Raw genomic sequence first — 18,272 nt, forward strand, 5'->3', positions numbered from 1 at the left:
ATCTGTATTTTTTTTGTTGTTGCCATAAACACACTTGTAATTTATTTAACAACTCACTATAATCCAAATAATGTGCAAATAAAGCAAATACTGTACATCAGTCCTTTTTTCAACTATACATCATGTTCACAGAGTGCTGTGAAGCTCAGGCCTACTCTCAGAACCATACCCAACTCTGCTTATGGGTTCGAACCCACACTTGTGAACACACAGCGGCAGTCTTTGCTAACTCGGCTGTCTGGAGCCGTTCCTGGCGTCCGAGGTCTTTTCCAAAAGTCTGAAGCATGAGCTCTGAAGTGAGGTCTTATTCCAAACAGAGTTCTCATTCTTCACAGTTTTTTATTCTAGACAGAGTTCTCATTCTGGACATTTTGCAACATCAACTCAGGTCTGTGCTCATGTCCATGATGAAGCACCCCAGAAACCCAATATATTTATCTGCTCTCAGGCTGTTCTGTCGACGTTCCAAGAGTGACAACGATTATCTGCAATTAAAGCCCACTTTTATGCTTTGTCTGCTGGCGTCACAAAGTCTGGTGAAGTATGCCAACCTTGGCTAATGTTATATACGAGGAGAGTGGTAGCATTAAAGTTACTGTACATAGTGAATTATTCATAAACAAGCACACAGGCTAAGCAAGAATGCTTAAGTATGTCTGTGGTTGTGCAGACCAGGGAGGTGTGTTTCATTGCACACAACTAAGCAGGACAATCATGTGTTTGTGTGTGTGACAAAGAGAGAGAGAGAGAGACAATGAGAGACAGAAAGAGAGGGGATTGGAGAAAGAGAGATGAGTAGAGCTTTGTTAATCAGCAGACTGCCAAGTTGGAATTCCCTTCTTTGACCAACAGGGGGCGCAATCACAAAACATCTCTGGTTTGAGTATCTGTATATGGAAGCTTCAAGAAGCCCATCTGTGTAGACAGTGTTGTTTATCCCCAGTTACCAACACATGTTTATACACACACACACACACACACACCAGTCACAGCTGCACAGACAGATCTCTCCCCATATGGAAACTAAAAGAGTCAAAAATGTGTACATTGATCTCTAGAGCACCCACAATTAGATAATTACATCTGCATGTTCCCAAAGCATATTTATAAAAATGTGTTAAAAGCTTGAAAATAAGAAACGAAGCTTATCACATTCTATTCATCTCACCACTCAGAGAGAGAGAGAGAGCTTTCTGATGCAGAACTATACTGCCAAACATGAATGCTCACCATCTTATAAATACTTCAAATCATGCACCAGCAGTTGAGACTCAACTCAGACTTGGCCTTCCACTACTGAGACCAAGTGCAACTATATTTTTCGTCTCAGAGATATAAATATAAATGAGAAATATAGAAAAAAGGCGTGAAGTAATTTGAGGACGATGTGCAGTGACTGCAGCGTTTCTGAAGAGACCTTAAAGAGCCAGACTGACACTGGGGAGAACTAGGTCAAGCTGTCTGCCATTGACTGAATACACACACTCCCTATCTCTTCATATTGGAATCGTCCAGGACCCTCGATGCCCCAGCTCCATCCCCATGGGAGGCTTGACCGTGGCCTCTACCTATCCCTGTAGCCTCTATCAGTCCAAGTACCCTCTATCGGTCCCTGTAGCCTCCATCCCCGTAGATTTCATCTATCCCCGTAGCCTCTGCTTAGAGATGACCACAGCCTCTCATCCACAGCCCAGCTGAGGTGTGGGTGGTCTAAGGGCCTGGATGTGGGAAAGTGGAGAGAGGGGTGGGTCACTGGAAGCCACAGAGGCTGAAGAGGCCCCGGTGTATCTGTGTGTCTGTCCCTCTAAAGGGCATGCCAGTGTGGATGAGGATCAGGGGTGAGAGAAGGAGGCTTCCAGGGGCCCGCCTGTGTGCCCTGGGAGCAAAGGCCCAGGGGTGCTACATCGAAGAGACCATGCATACACAGAGACATGTGAGCCAAGTACTCCTGCATACGACACACGCATACTCAGAGTACCAGATATACATGTGTGTACCATCCTCAGATGGACAAACATTCTATGATTGACACAATTGTTATGAATATCAGCAATTATAAAACAAAGTGCTTGATATTCTTATGCTTTAAGATTTTCAGATTGAAGGCCTACTTGCTTACTTGTTTATGGTGTTTTAATGCCAAATATACTTTTTATGTTGTTTTCTCCTTCATGTGATCATGCTACACCTGGACTTACAAAACAATAAGACTTTAATTGTTTTAACTGTGATGTTTTTTGATTTAGGTAAAATATTAAAATAGGAGCTAAATGTTTTCAACATTTCCTCCTGGCTGTAGCATACAACTACGTTCAAGGAGATAAAAAAACGTTTTAGAGATTTTCTTGTGAACAAATATTCACCATCTGTAGTCACAAATATTAGGATACTATTGGCCTGAATTTAAGATCATTATGTCGTTTATCGAGAATCTCATGCATTCAAATTATACGTTACTGCATGTTGATTCGTGCAATAGATTTGTTGAGGCGTGCAACACATACTGTTTCAGAGGTATGCACATAAATACAGGTTTATACAGTCTACTATATTTACATTGATGTTAAATCAAAATGTCCTTCTGAAGCGAATAAACTAACAAAAAGTGAACAAATTACCAAACGCACAATTACGCTTTTGAGTGGGACACAGGTGCGTGACCTCTGCAGTCAAAGGGTCACGTCAACGTTCATTCCTGTCCATTATGTTATCCTGATTCCTTGTCAAAGGGTAAGTCTGACCGCGGGGAAAGTACAGGAGCAACGGTAGTAAGCCTACCTATAAAAAGGTCAATAACGTTGACTCAAAGGTAATAAATGCCTCGATTTTCCATTTCATCTTAAATTGTGAAGAGAGCTATTCGCAAAATATATTGAATACAAACCATGGGTAAACCGTGTGTAGACACTGTAACGCACTTGATAAATTATTATTTAACCCTTATTTTTCGATTGCCTATTTTCACAATATGCAGCATGCAGCTGCAAATATCCACTTTTTTAAGCACTTTAAGAAGCATAACTTTGTGTAGGCCTACTAAAAAGAACGATTGCATTTGCTTGTCAGAGTATTAGCGCTCAGCCAACTTGGCCAACTACGACAACAAATGTCACATGGCAGTGATTATAGACAAGAAGTTCATAAAAACGTAGGCATAACCCCTAGGTTATACTGAAAGTTAAAATACTCATATCTATTTTAACTCAAACTGGAATACCTATCACGGTTCAATTGTTGAACTTACTACTGAATTAGGCCTGTCTTATTAATAACGGTCCACGGTCAACGGTTAAACTTCAAGTAGGCTATATCACAAACAAATATAATGGTGAAAAAAACAATGACATCTTACTTTCTTCCGGCCATGGACGAGCGTATAGTGAGTGCATAAAAGGGGACACATGACTTTATCGTCTGAACTGATGTTATTGAGTGCCCCCCCCCCCTCCCCCACGTGAACAAGGATGACTGGCCACATACAGCACACTCTTGGCTAGCCAATGGGCGGTGGTGTATTGTGTGTCCACCGTGAGCGCTTCCCTTTCTAGCTGTAGTGCGGAACCCAACCCCTCTGATGCACGCCGCCGCCGTATCTGTACTTTGATTTGCACCCTAATTGACCCAAATAAATGCGCAGCACTGACAGGGGATGCTTTTTGCCCTGGAGGCGCGCGCGTTGATATACTCAGGCGTGCACGTACGTACTGTACGTATACTCAATCTCTGTCACACACGAACTGCATCGCACGCAGGGGAGATTCAGAGTAATTCCCCCTCTCCTTGAGTAAACCCATTTGCCGTTGTGCTTGTCCAATCACTGGATGCCCTCGGCTTGTTAAGCGTTTAACTGGACTCACGTCTCTCTTTAGACTACTACGTCCCGGTCTGCTTCGTTCCGGCGCCACGGTTCTCCCAATTCTTTTCGGACAGAAGTTTTTATCACGGAGAAGTACTGCTGTTTGAAATGGCATTTCGGAGCTTTGGCCGGGACGCACGAAAAAGGGGACTTTTTCGTTCTGCGTAAACAAGGTTTGCAGAGGGAACTTCGGACAAGGGATCGGGAAAGCTTTAGAGACATTGGCCTATTTCTAAAGTAAAATATGCATAACAAGCCGATAGATAACCAGACTGCAACGGCCTCGAGAGGCTCGTCTTTTTTCATCGAAAATCTGCTTGGCTCGACGAGAACTGAGTCTACCGACATCGGCAGGGATTCTATTGCCGGAGAGAGTGGTGACGCAAGGGTATGCTCCAGCCAAGTGATAGCCGACCACGGTAGGCTGGTGAGCGGTCAAGCACCCGCTGGCTACTACGCAGATCCTCGAGACTCATCGTTGGAATGGTATCGAGAAACGGATGCCTTGAAGATGAAACCTCTGGGAAGATCTAGAAGTAAGTAGGCCTACTGCATGTCTGAGAAGATCAAGCTGTTTGTACAGTGCTTTATCTAATCCCATGTAAATAAACAACGGTTTTAGCAGAGGCACCACCCGGGTTTGAAGTGATTTACAACCGCACAAAACAAGGTTGTGTTAAATAAATGCTATACACCAAAGCTTAATTTGATTAATAGCCTATTAGCCTATGTAAACGCCACTGTTGAACTCAATAGCACATCAACGTCTAACGTCGATGTAATTTAATAACTGTGTACGCACTATACTGTAGGTAGATACTTCTCTCGTTGGACTAGCCTGCTGAGCATTTCTTCGCACTACTGTCACAGCCACGGAAGTAATTACGCGCTGGCAAATTCAGATTCGTGCTTCATTAAGTAAAACCAACTAATGCAGCGAGGAGTGCTGGAGCCAGGGCGCCACCCCGTTATTTTCTGCTCATCCACCAGTGTGCTTTCTAAACTCGTTAGGAGGCTAAAGAGTGCAATTGGTTTGTCCGATTCGTTAACCCCGCGGGGCGAAAGGGACAAGGGCTTCGACTGGTAAACAAATGAGAAGGCTCTGGAGGAGACAAGACTGTTATACTGTTCAGGACAACTCAAGCCTGCACAAGACAATACTGCCTGGGCAGGAAAGGACATTTTAGACCATAATAATATGTCCAAGACATAATGTTGTTAAGTTGTGTTATAACAGTTGTGTGGCCCAAAACTGTTGCCAAATAGGTTAACACTCACTTTACGCATGTCAGGTGCACTCATTGGTCGCCATACTTTGCCATTCCCTACTCTTTCGTTCCTAATCTCAAACAGGCCTCTTCAAAGGCTCTCATTTGCCAATACCATCCACAGCCCAATTATTTGACCTAATTATAGCATACGATTTGCTACCAATGCGTTTAAACAGATATCATTACTCATTATGCTTCTTTGTGTTTATTTTCATCCAGGTCCTAAAGACGAGACCAGGAGCTCAGACGACCATTGTTGCTCCATATCAACCAGCGACAGAGATTCCCCGGCCGTATCCGAACCAACAGATGGGAGCGACGAAACTGACCGTAGAATTGGCAACAGTAGCCTAACCGACGATAACGACGAGACGCCAAATGGTTATGATGAGAGGTCGGACCAAGACACCCCGTTGGATCCGAATTCGGCAAGGAAAAAGAAGACCAGGACCGTGTTTAGTCGAAGTCAGGTATTTCAGCTGGAGTCCACATTCGACGTGAAGCGGTATCTCAGCAGCTCTGAGAGAGCAGGCCTTGCCACCTCATTACACCTGACGGAAACACAAGTCAAAATATGGTTCCAGAACCGACGGAACAAGTGGAAGAGACAATTGGCTGCGGACCTCGAGGCCGCCAATGTTTCCCATTCGACCCAACTGATTGTCAGGGTTCCAATTCTCTACCACGAAAGCTCCACGCCTCCGACTCTGGGCTTCAACGTCAGCATGCCCCAGATCTCATCACCTCTTATGGGATTCTCGAATTCAATGAATTACCCACTGTCCTCCTTCGCTCATTCAATGAGTATGCTACGGTCCCAAATGACCGGCTTCGTATGAATTTTAAGAGACATTGTTCATAGATTTTTGTTCATATAATTATTCTATTATCGAATCGTGCAATAAATCAAATGGCCGCAGTAAATAGGCTACATATCTACTGCACCCAAAGAAAAAAAACTACATTTGACATCACAATAACTAACTGATTATTTATGTATGTTAAGTTTTCTTCAAAGTATCTAATTTACTTGTCACAGCACAGAATATAGCCTAGTGTTGTACGCATGCGGGGGCCATGGAGGGGCAGGGAAGGCCAACAATTTTCGATATGTTTGAATACACACTTATTTTTGCAAAGACTTTTATATTCAAAGCCACAATTTTCCAATGTTGTCACTTTTCCACATAGGTAAATAAAATCAATCACAGAAATTGAGTGTACTGTCTCTCCCTTGAAATTAAGTCAAATTGTGTCAAAAGGACCATAAAAAAATCCAAGAATTGCATGAGCTTGTAACGGAATAATTTTTTATGTTTACCTCGTTGCAGAAACAAAGCCAGTGTGTTTGAACAATTAGAGCTTACGTAATAATAGAGCACATGTTCAACAATACAAAAGGTATAAATGCTACAACATTTCGGCATAGCCTTGCGTTCTGTATAGGCCTACAGCATATAAGACCATGCATTGTCGAACATCAGGATACATCAAAGGTTGTAAACTTCTTGCATATTCTAGTTCTCATAAGGTTTTAGCTTATAATGCATGAAGTTCCTGAACATGCAGATCTAAGACTGACTTAGAAGCATATATTTACTACACTGACGTTAACCTTTTGCATTTGCAAATGCACAATAGTGTGTTGCAACCTGCAAAAGCTCAGCCTCAGGTATTTACAGTAGGTTTTGTGCATTTATACAACAGAGGCCTTATCTTTAACACTTCCATTTAAGGCATCATAGATTCATTGGGACAGAGCTAGCTGGAATAAACTGTCTCCCTATTGCTTATAATGCTATTGCATAACACCATACTGTCCCTGTGGTCACATTTAAGTCAATATAAGGTTTGGCATCACCTATATTTAGACATTTAAGTGAGTTTGCCTACTTCAGCGCATGCAGGCCTAACCAATGCAGATTGCTTTCTGATGAAACACTTAAAGAACGCTTAAAGAAATCAAAATAGTTATCGATTTTTTAAGTATGAATATTACAAACAAAATACATAACTAATAATAGAGATGTTTCAATCGGACTTCACATAATATCGTAAATATGTAGATTTCGGCAGCCATGTAAACAACATTACAACAATGAAATGTTCAGGTCACAACATAGGTTAGGTTCAGGCTATGTGACTTTTAGGTTTGTTTCGGAAAAGAAGGGAGCCTTAGATATACATAGTCCTAAAACCATTTCGCTAAACCATTTCAGCTATATAATAACCCTAACCCTTGAGGGTTTAGGTTGGTTGAGGGGCAGTTCTATGGGCGTATGTGAAGCCCGACATGCTTGCGTGTAAAAAGGGCTATACAAATTCATTTTTATTTGATTTGATATTAACCGATATAATATAGGTAAAACATTTGCAAGCTTTATTTTAAATAGCCCTTTTGGCCCACACAATTTAAATGATCTCACAGCACTTTATGTATAGCGTAGGCTATGATTAATATTGCCCATGAGGCAAGTTCTGAGTAAAATGTGTTCATATAACTTTCAATCTAAGGATTTCATGTTAATGCTATAACTTAGTCTTATTATATCCTAATATAAGCTAGGCTTAAATTATTTAGGATAATAAAAAGTAGGTTAAAGTAGGCCTTTTATCAACTTAGTTAGGAACTCTTAAACGCTATTTTAACTTCTTTTTTTTAAGAGCAACGTGAATGCGTCATTTTCCCCAGGAGCATGAGATTGAATTAATGACTTCCATACAACTTTACATATTGACGCATTTGGTCAAACTTATTTTGTTGCAGCTTGTGGAATTTTAGGCTCCCAAGCATGAATAAAATGTATATAGGCCTATGCATACACATTAATAATAATTGAAAAGTGTTCGAGCAACATATTCCTCAAATGCACTTGGACTATTAATATTTAAATTCTTAATTTCAAATCAAAGTTTAAAAAAAGGCCAGATGTCTCAGCAAACTGCATGAGGGTAAAAAAGAAAAGAAAAAATCCTCTCCTCCCCACCCCCTTCTGTAATTGGCCCTCAAGCTCCTTTTGACCAATGGATGAAGACAAACGACGTTCCATCCGGTCCATGGAGTATCAGCGCAAGGCAGAGGCGTTGCGAGCTTGCAGTGCCTCATCAGTTCGCGGAGCAATGGTGTTTGGAGTACCAAGACGTTACTAGAGTTTTCACATCTACAGCGAGGCGTAGGTTTCACATTCCAGGCTGGAAGAAAAAAAATTACCTCGCATCTTGAAGAATATGAACAAAGTGGACTCACCATGCCGACCCGCTGCCTCACTAAAATTCACCATAGATCATATCCTTAACCTCAAGACAAGCGGCAGGAACTTGGACAACCGTCTCTCCGCCAGATTTCAAAATGACACTGAAGTGCGTAAAGACGATTATTTTTATCACCGCTACGATGACAGTGGAGTTCAACGGATACAAGACCCCGAGAAGAGACTGCATGAAGCCGGTAGGCATTAGCCTATTATAAACAGCATAACCAAGCACATGTGACATAAATGGGATAACCGACTGTAGGCTATGCATGTGTAGATTTGTTAAATGGCTATCATTAGCTTAATATTAATATAGCTGTTATAAAGCAACCAAATCAGACGTGATGAAATGCGGATTTCCCAATTTCAGAGCCAGTCACCGACTGCAACGGAACAACAGACGCCGTCATCATCAACCAAGAAGACACGTTGAAGATGACAGACACCGGCTTCGAGAGCGGAGACAGCTGTGACGACTGTCTCACCATGACGGTCCGCAAAGGGCCCAGCAAAAAGAACAAAATTGTCACAAAAAAGAAAACGCGCACCATCTTCTCAAAGCGACAAATCTTCCAGTTGGAATCTACGTTCGATATGAAACGGTATCTCAGCAGCGCAGAGCGCGCCTGCCTCGCGAGCTCTCTCCAGCTCACCGAGACGCAGGTAAAAATTTGGTTTCAGAACCGAAGGAATAAATTGAAAAGGCAGATTTCTACGGAACTTGACGGACCCAATAGTGATTTCTCCGACCCAGGGAAACCAGTGGTGCAGCTCCCAGCCCTGTACAAAGAGAATAACCTCATGGGACGGTGCTTGTTGCCAATGCCCCTGCCTATAGTCTACCCGGGGAGTAGCACGCCTTACCTATGCTTCTCAAATGCCAGCAAGTACTTCAGCCTTTTCGAAGGCGACGTATGATCGTATGCTTGTCAGAGAAGAGGACACTTAACGTGATATTAATTTGCCAATTTAAGCATTTATTAGGCTATTGGTGTTAATTTTTCGGAGCCATGCAACCGAATTAGGCTTGGAATATCCCAAGAAGAAATAGAGGACCAACTAGCATACATATCACAATAATAAACCCATTCTGATATTATTTATTATTTATTATCTATTGATTAACGACTTTGATACGCCACTAAACTTGATGGGCTATATTTACAGGTTATCATAATGGAGATAGGCCTATAATTTTAGCTGATTATTTAGTATTGGCCAAGGCTTATGATACAGTTACCGTATTAAAATAATGTTAAGAATATGAACAATATATTATTATGATTATTATTTTTATTATACAACATTTCAAGCAGATACAAATACGCCAAAGATAGATTTATAGTTGCATGCATTTACTGTATCATATACAATTTTCAATTAACTAACAGGCTATGTATTCATATGCGTCAATGAATGTAATTGATATTTTATTGTATGTGTTACGCATGTTTAAGGTTTTATTTCCAGTAGAAGCCTATAGCCTATACCGTTCTCATTTAACCTAATTTCCTGGTTACACTATTTACAGTATTTACTGAAATTGACATTAAAAACGATTCCTTACGAGTTACTACAAATAATTAACATTTGCTTTACAGGGAACAGTTTCTTAATATTATGAAATAGTAGCCTACACATTGCCTACTATTTTTTTATACTGCATGAACATTAATCCAAAACTTCATGAACCAAAAAATGTAAATCTGCTTATCGCTGGTGACTGTGTGTCATGGCGTGCACGTTTGTTTTGGGATAAAAAGTCCACATGCTGCATTTGATACAACACTTCGACAGGGCACAAATCACAAACTTGGAATGGGAGTTAGAGCTGTTCCTCGGCCTAAATAAAACGAGTACGAGGTCCAAGGGCCAGCTTGCACGAATTACCAAGAGAGTGGCAGAGAGGCTATTCTTGCGACTTTTATTACACAATGCATTAATAGGGGGCTTATAATGTAAAAAGTTCAGCACTTATACTTAGGCCTATTTACAATGTTTTCAATATTGTGTACTGTATATTATAATAGCGTGGGCCATTAGGGGCACACCTTAAACACATAATATTAACCCTAACCCTTATCCAGTAATCAACGAGAAAAAGGAGCATCCGTTTTATTTAGCTGGAAATCTATATTTGGTTAATGGATATCGTCCGTGTGGACAATTCAAACGCCTTTAGCCACGTCATCCACCATTAGCACCGTGACCTACATAGGGTCTGCCCATCTCCACGTGCAGAAACAGCAAACAGATGGAGAACCGTGGCCGCTAGCGAAGGCTCTCGCGGATCATTAGCGCATAGGCACCTTTCCACAAGACACAGATCTCACTGATCACCAGACATTCTCACAGCTTAACCTCAGTTTTGTGATCTCCTTTCTTCCTCCACCGTCTCACTTGCTGTGCTGTCATGTTCTCACAAGCAATTAACTTGTAATTCTCTGCAACCTGCCTAGTAGGATCCACTACAATACTTTGAAAGAAGACTTATGTTGCTTAATGGTGTTTCACTCTATCCTTGTGTGTGTGTGTAATATAACCTGTTCCTTACTTTGCTCCCACTTGACCCAAAGTGCACTTTGCCTCTCTACCAGACGACAGGTTATAGATTGAGTTGCTCTCTCATACAACCTCATCACACTATCCTCTTTTCATCTTCTACCACCTTCTTTTCTACCTCCTAATCATTTATTTCCTTCCCTGCTTCTTGTCCACCTTGTGTGCATAGTGCATATTTATGTATGTTTGTGTGAGTGTGTGATTATATGTATGTGTACATATGCACACCTTGTGTTATCTTCGGGTCATTCGGCCCTTCAGTCATTGTGACCCCACGTGTTGCGACAACTTTACCTAAAGTGAAGCATTTTCTTTTAACCGTCGGGCTGTCTCACACATCCCACAGCGCGAAGGTTGAAAGAAAATGCTTTTTATTTGTTTTTGTATTGGGTAAAGTTGTTGCAGAACAACGATGCTTCGAGTCACTGTGACCCGAAGGCAGCAAGGGTTAAGGAAAAAAGAAGGGTGTTATGGCTACCATGCCGTCTTGTTTCCTAGAGTTCTGCAAGTACAGCTCATGCAAGACCATAACAACACTGTCTACCCACAATGCCCTGGGGTTGGGCAGCCAAATGGAGCATGCTATTGGCAGGTCACAGATGAAGAGGTGTGGCCACTGATATTCTATCTACTTTCATTCTATGAAATATATACTGTCCAAGGTAAGTCGACCGGTAACTGTCAGCTTAATTTGCAATATACTGTTGCAATATCATTATGTTTTAATAATTCAACATACTTACATTTAAAATAGGATAATATACACAGAGTAATTTAGCTAAATAATTACATTTGCATTCTCACTAGTTTTGGTGTTCCCTGCCCCAGACCTCTTACTACCTTTCCATTCCTCCAATCCAGTTCATTTCTAACTTTTCTACTTCTCCCCCCCCCACACACACTGACCCCCCTGTCAAAGCATATCACAGGAGTGTGTGCACTGAAGCTTAAGTCTGTGTGTGTGTGTGTGTGTGTGTGTGAGAAGAGATGGCTACATTCCATAGAAAAGCCCCTCTACACCCACAGAGAGAGAAATAGAGCGATGTCGAGGCATAGTGTGTGTGTTCAGTCAAATCTGTTTGTGTGTGGATACCCACTGCCATGCCTGTGTTTCTGCATGGGGCAGTGCTTCTATACAGAGCGGGTCTAGCCTGGAAGCGGCAGGGAGGACCAACGTGTGCATGTCCACAGACTGCTAACAAAACAATGTGTGGGTGTGTGTTTGGGTTTGAAAGAAGGATGGTTTGCCTGTATGTTGTGTGTATATGTTTGAGAAAGGGGACTGTCAGAGTGAATCACAGTAACTAGGGAGTATGATGTGTGAGTGTGTGTGTGTGTGTGCGCACTATTTTCTGCGTGACTGAACGGGGGCCCCCCTCAGCCAGCCCTTCCATTAATTTGACCTCTGTTGACCCCAATGAGTCCCTTGACAGAGGTCATCATCCCTAACAATGGAATATACAGTCACCTCTGATATTTAGGTGAGTCTGAGGCATAGAAAGTTTTCAAGTCTGAATTCAAAATTATTATGAATTGGAGAAAAAAAAAAGAGGGGTTGTCCTTGTGGTGTGTGTGTCCCTGTGTACCTACCTGTGTGTCTGTGTGGGAGTGTGTATATCCAGAAGAACTACCCTATCCTGAGGGACATTTGAAACCAGAACTACATGACAGAGCACATTACAAGGTAAACAACTTGGCTATTAGTTAGAGCTGAAATACGAGAGAGACCGACAAAAGGTACCGATGTGTGTGTGTGTGTGTGTCCGATACACCCCCAAAGAGAGGCTGATGGGCTATTGATTGTCTCATTTAGTGGACCTGTGCATCCCTCTATAATGCATGGTGCTTGAGGAAATTGAAAGGAGGCCAGGGGGGATAACCCCTCCCCTCTGAAAAACCAGAGTGAGAGACAACGAGGATGGATGGAGAAGTGATGGAGGGAGCGGGACAAGAATATGCTAAAGTGGTGTTTGACATGAGTCACAGGAGAGAAAGCTGGAGAGAGAGAATGAGATAGCACTTGGAGGTGTAGAATGAGTTGAGTGTATTTCAAGGCTGCGTGTGAGTGTCAGCATGTGTGTGTGTGTGTGTGTGTGTGTGTGTGTGTGTGTGTGTGTGTGTGTGTGTGTGTGTGTGCGGTGTAAGTGTCTGATTAATTCATCCAGTCTGGCCAGAGCTGTCAAAATCAACATGACCTCACCCATTCCATTAATATGGGACTGAAAAATGACCAACAGTGACACACATTTTAGAACGCAACACACTGAAACCCTTTGTAAACACAGTTCTTGTCATACATAATTGATCAGGTACTATTGTTACATTGATTGTAACACTAGCAACTACATAGCTTTTTTGGATGAGGGGAATGTTCCAAGTAAAAAGGGTCTGAGAGAATTCGTCAGACACATCTACCTGATCAAATATCTAGAAGTGGACTGCTTTTCAGGGATTTTGGATGTGTATGACAAACCACTGCACAGGCACCCGCACCCCCCCCCCCCCCCCCCCCCCCCACACACACACATACACACGAGCAGGCACACACCAATAGGTGTGTATCAATTAAACGGCTTGCCTCTCCAGCTTGTCCCATACATCCTGTCCCTCTTACACACGTCAAGATAATGTGCCATTAATGTCAGGCTGAAAACACATTATTGATCAACCAATGGTTAGGGATGGACGGATAGGGAGTGGAAGGGAAAGAGAGAGGGAGAGAGAGAGGGACTTGGGTGAGAGTATCATGGCCTAGGGGACAGCAACACTTATCTGTAACACCACAGACTCAATGCCACACACACACTGGGAAAGTGTGTGTGTGTGGCAAGGGAGGGGGGCAGACATGGAATATTCACTGCGGTTTCACACAGACACGTCGATACACGTCCATTAACGATAGATAAGTTGTCAGAAATACTCCCCCTTTTATCTCCTCTCTCTCCTCTTCCATCCTTTCTCTGCTCTCTATTCGTCCTTCCTTTCCTCCTGTTCTCTCAAGATGTGTGTATTCTGGGGCACTGTTATGTGTGTGTGTGTGTGTGTGTGTGTGTCTCTAGTCCACAGTTTCTCTACCCATTAGTCTTATGTTACTGTCCTTTTTGGCCTCCATTGATTTTCTCTTGTCTATCATACTTCACAGTACACACACACGCAGAGTACAATGAACAAACCAAAGGATATCAACTGTGTCTAGCCAAATGAAGGCCTTATGCTCTACACCACTCAAGCAAGCAAACAAAGATGAACTCATATCAGACACACACAAACACACATCAGACACACATACACACACCATGGTCTTCTGTTAGAGGATGCGAACGACCAGACATATACACCGTGAGAAGCTTGTGTGGGCAGAGAGGAGGTGACCTGCAGACATATGAACCCTAGGGAGGCCTGGGACACTACGCTGGCACGGTTTAAACTGTCAATGCCACCTGGCCGTAGGCTGGTAAGAGGGTTAGAAGAGACATGAGCAATCTCTCTCAAACGCAACCCACTTAATACCTTGAAAGGAGAAGCCACCTGCTAACATCCTCTCATCATCGTTCTCTCCTCTCTCATTCCGTTATCTGCTCTTTCCCTTCTCTTTTCCCATCAACTTCTTCTGTCTGCCTCATCTCCCCCTCTTTCTTATATCTCGTTCCCCTTTCGTTCCACCTCTCTGTCCTTCCTCTTTGTCTATCACTTACCCACTTCTCTTCCGTCTCTCCTCTTCCCTCCATCTCGCTCTCTTGCCGCTGCTGTGTGTGTGTGTGTGTGTGTGTGTGTGTGTGTGTGTGTGTAGCCCCGGAGCAGGCTGATCTCTGGAGGCCCCTGCTCCCCTCCGGCCCCGGGCCAGAGGAGCCTCTAAGTGCTCACTAATAGCCCTCGCAATCAGGCCGGGCTGCGGCGCGACCCCGACGCTCGCCCTCAGGAAAGAGAAGAAAGCATCAATAAATCAGATGAATAAATAACGGCGGGCACGGGATCCGCGCGGCTACGCGCTCCAAGCATCGTGGCATGTGTTTTATAATGAATATAGATTGAGGCGGTGAAATATTTATGGTGCAAGGTCCATGGTGGTGGGGTGGGGGGGGGGAGTGGGCGAGGCTAAATACTGCATGGTAAATTCCATGTCTCCTGAGGTCTGACAAACAGAACTACAACGCAAGTAGAACCCCCAATGGACTTCAAATAGTGTTAAGGAAATGCTTCATTTGGGGGGACATTTTGAAGTGGTTTTCAAATGGATTGTGAGGTCATAAATGAAAGCCAAGTTCTTTATTGTGATGTCATTCAGAAACTCTAAAAAAGGAACAGTTTCAACCCGTTCTCATTCCCAAGTCGTCAAGTACCGAGCGCTTTGTCACGGCCCTGTGTGTCTGATGCAGGCGCACAAGGTAACCTTTGGCGTCAGTATGAGACGTATTGGGCCTTCAACTAACTCCAATGTAAACCCATCCGCGGCAATATTGGACCCTCAGAACAGCTGCTCCGGCTGTCCATTGACACAAAAATAACTGGCCACGGTGTTATGATACGCTCTGAGCAACATTCCCATTGGAGAAATGAAGGGTGGGAGGCCACCGTACAGAAGAATTTTCTGATATCCTCCAAAAAATGTCAACCCAAAAACACGGAATTGTCATTGTGTCATTGCTCTAAAGGTTCAGGGGGGGGGGGGGGGGGGGGAGGTCTGAGGAACAGGGTTGAGAACCGCTTAGTGCATAGAACATTCCGCAATCCAAAGCTGAACTTTTTTTCTCAGAATCAAAGGAGAAATAATAAAAACAGATATTTTGTTGTCTCTTCATGTCTGAGCTGCAGCTAATGTGATGTCACATTGGTACACTTCAGTAGGGTCTATTGGGATGTCATGGAAGGAATTTTCCATTCGAGTCAGTTGTGGTCTCATAGAGGGCAAAGATAAAACCACACAACCACAGAGAGAGAGAACACATTGTTCCTGAAGAAACAAAACAATCGACCAATAAACAAGGCGCTTTAGGTGAACAAGCATTTTAGTGCAGGCGGAGGAGAGGGGAGGTAAAAAAAGAACAGCAAACAAGTGTGTTCCCAGGAGTGGTAAAATGGCCTGAGGAGAGCTCTGAAAGTTGCCTTTTTGGGGGGGGGGGATCATTACCAGAAATCAGATACAATACTCTGTGTTTGTGTTGCAAGTATGCGAAAAGAACCATGCACAATTCTGTGATGGTGTAGGCTATATGAATTATTGTGTGCGATGCATTGATCTGAACATCTTTTTATAGTGTGCTAACGAAAACACAGTAGAAAAAAGGTACAAACAAAAGAATAAATACAATATATATTCCTCCACCACAACCCTGGAGTATGCTGCATCCACAGAGAATCATCTTGAGTTTAAGAACCACCGCTGCAGCTACACATCTGTTAAACTGACCAATGAGCAGGAGGCACAAATTAAATGTAGACAAAACAGACTACAGAACTGACATGAACATAGCTCTACTGACATGAACACAGTCTGCTAGTCCGTCCCCCCCCCCCAACACACACACCCCCCTCCCTAACCCCAATCCCTCTCCGCCCGCCAGCAGGGAGAGAAGAATGCTCCTTACTTAAGCGTTCTCTGTGGCCTCTGCACCTCCGCACCGCTGCACCGCTGCACCGCTGCACTGCTGGCGCTTTCCCTACTTAGAGAGGAGGAAAGGCGCTCTGGCCGCACACACAATACCTGCCTCCAAGAAAATATTTAGTAAGAGTAAGAGTTTGTTGGGCAGCTTTTACTTTAAGTGCTCCAGTCTGAATGGAGGGGCGTGTGTCTGCGTGCATGTAGATGTGTGCGTGCGTACTGTGTACTTGTGTGTTGGGGGGGTTCCACAATATAATGGTGCAGCGATAGAAAGTGATCAACTTTTGACGGACAGACTTCAGTGAGCTCTTCGGAAATCAGTCCAAAATACTACACTACAATCAAGCGGCTGTACGTACCAACTTGAACGCATTTCTAGGCTTCGCAATGATTCTCCTTGTAAATGCAGATAGAGATGTGGGACTTTGGGAGTATGCTGTGCGTTGCCGAGTGTGTGTCTGAGTATGCTGTGTGTGTTCCCTCTCTCTGCCTCTCTATTCTTCTGCATTTTACATGACTCTGGGGCCGGTCGCCCTCGCCTGTCCACTCCGTTCAGATCAGAGACTCCAGCCAGAACAGGGAGACGGCAGCAAGTCTCCACCACCACTGGCTTTGCGGCACACTGTGTGTGTGTGTGACAGGTTTGGTTTCAGCGTGCATACGTAAATGTATGTGTAAGTGCGTGCGTACATACGTGTCAGTGCGTACGTACAAGTGCGTGCAATTATGATATTAGCACTATTTCACATAGCAGGAGATAACTTTTAGAAACCATATTAATCTATATTGTACTGAAGATTTTGCATACAGTAGTAGGCCTCGGTGGTGTCTCTCTCCATCTGTGCTTTTGTTGACATTACATTACAGAGCAACAGTTCTGTCTGCCTTGACCATGTTTTTATACCACCCTTCTCCTCCTCCTTTCTCTATTTGTCTCCTCCCTACCCCCATCTCACCCCCTCTCCCACGCTCTCTACAACCTCTGGATTATCTATGGCCTGATGCCTGTTAACTATTCATGATTTTTCTCTTTTGTAAAGTGAGATTAAACTTTCATGCAGTACAGAAGGTGACAGTCTATTTCAAATGGTCCCACTTAGAATAAAGACTTTGATCCCCAGTCTCGTGCCCTGATGTTTCAGTTTGTGGCATGTTTAGACAACACAGCTTTGGCAAATGCCAACAAAAAAGACAGTACTTGTGTAACACTTAATGTAATGGCAAACTACCCTACTCTACACACTTTACTCTTGGCACATTTAACACACTCACTTTCATTTCCGCTGTGGGACAATTACACGATAAGATAACACGAAACTCTAAGATTACGAGACTTCATAGAACAGATATAGCCGCAAAGCATAGTAGCACTATAGGATAGCTGTAGTATAGTAGTACAATATATTAGCACTTCACTCTGGTCTAGACAGAGCAGGAGGGTACAGTCAGTCTGACATGTTTGCACACAAAAGAGCCACAAGCAGTCATACAGCGAGGTGGTGAAGGACCTGATCTGTCTGAAGGAGAAAGAGAGAAAAAGAGACAGAGAGAGAGAGAGAGAGAGAGAGAGAGAGAGTGAACCAGGTTGTGGCGCTCCATACTTTCATACACTCAGAGCCTCAGCTACCCTCAGTAATGAAACCAGGCGAGTTTCAGTGTGTTATAGTCTGTGAGTCATATTAAACGCTAAGAGAACTATATTCAAAGGAGCTAACAGCCTTCGTGTTTGT

At 43.2% G+C, this 18,272-nt stretch overlaps 2 protein-coding genes across 2 annotated transcripts; both read left to right on the plus strand.

The window, feature by feature from the left end:
• The first annotated feature begins 3,651 nt into the window (after nt 1-3,651).
• hmx1 (H6 family homeobox 1) lies at nt 3,652-6,248 on the plus strand. The gene is made up of 2 exons (XM_062478063.1): nt 3,652-4,392; nt 5,347-6,248. Exons 1-2 carry the CDS (start codon nt 4,101-4,103, stop codon nt 5,964-5,966), a joined length of 912 nt encoding a protein of 303 aa, XP_062334047.1. The 5' UTR covers nt 3,652-4,100; the 3' UTR covers nt 5,967-6,248.
• Nucleotides 6,249-8,221: 1,973 nt separating this feature from the next.
• Nucleotides 8,222-9,945, plus strand: hmx4 (H6 family homeobox 4). Its single transcript, XM_062478071.1, has 2 exons — nt 8,222-8,575; nt 8,752-9,945. Exons 1-2 carry the CDS (start codon nt 8,356-8,358, stop codon nt 9,297-9,299), a joined length of 768 nt encoding a protein of 255 aa, XP_062334055.1. The 5' UTR covers nt 8,222-8,355; the 3' UTR covers nt 9,300-9,945.
• The last annotated feature ends 8,327 nt before the right edge of the window (nt 9,946-18,272 follow it).

This window comes from Osmerus eperlanus, chromosome 14, assembly GCF_963692335.1.
Source record: "Osmerus eperlanus chromosome 14, fOsmEpe2.1, whole genome shotgun sequence".
Taxonomy (NCBI): Eukaryota; Metazoa; Chordata; class Actinopteri; order Osmeriformes; family Osmeridae; genus Osmerus; species Osmerus eperlanus.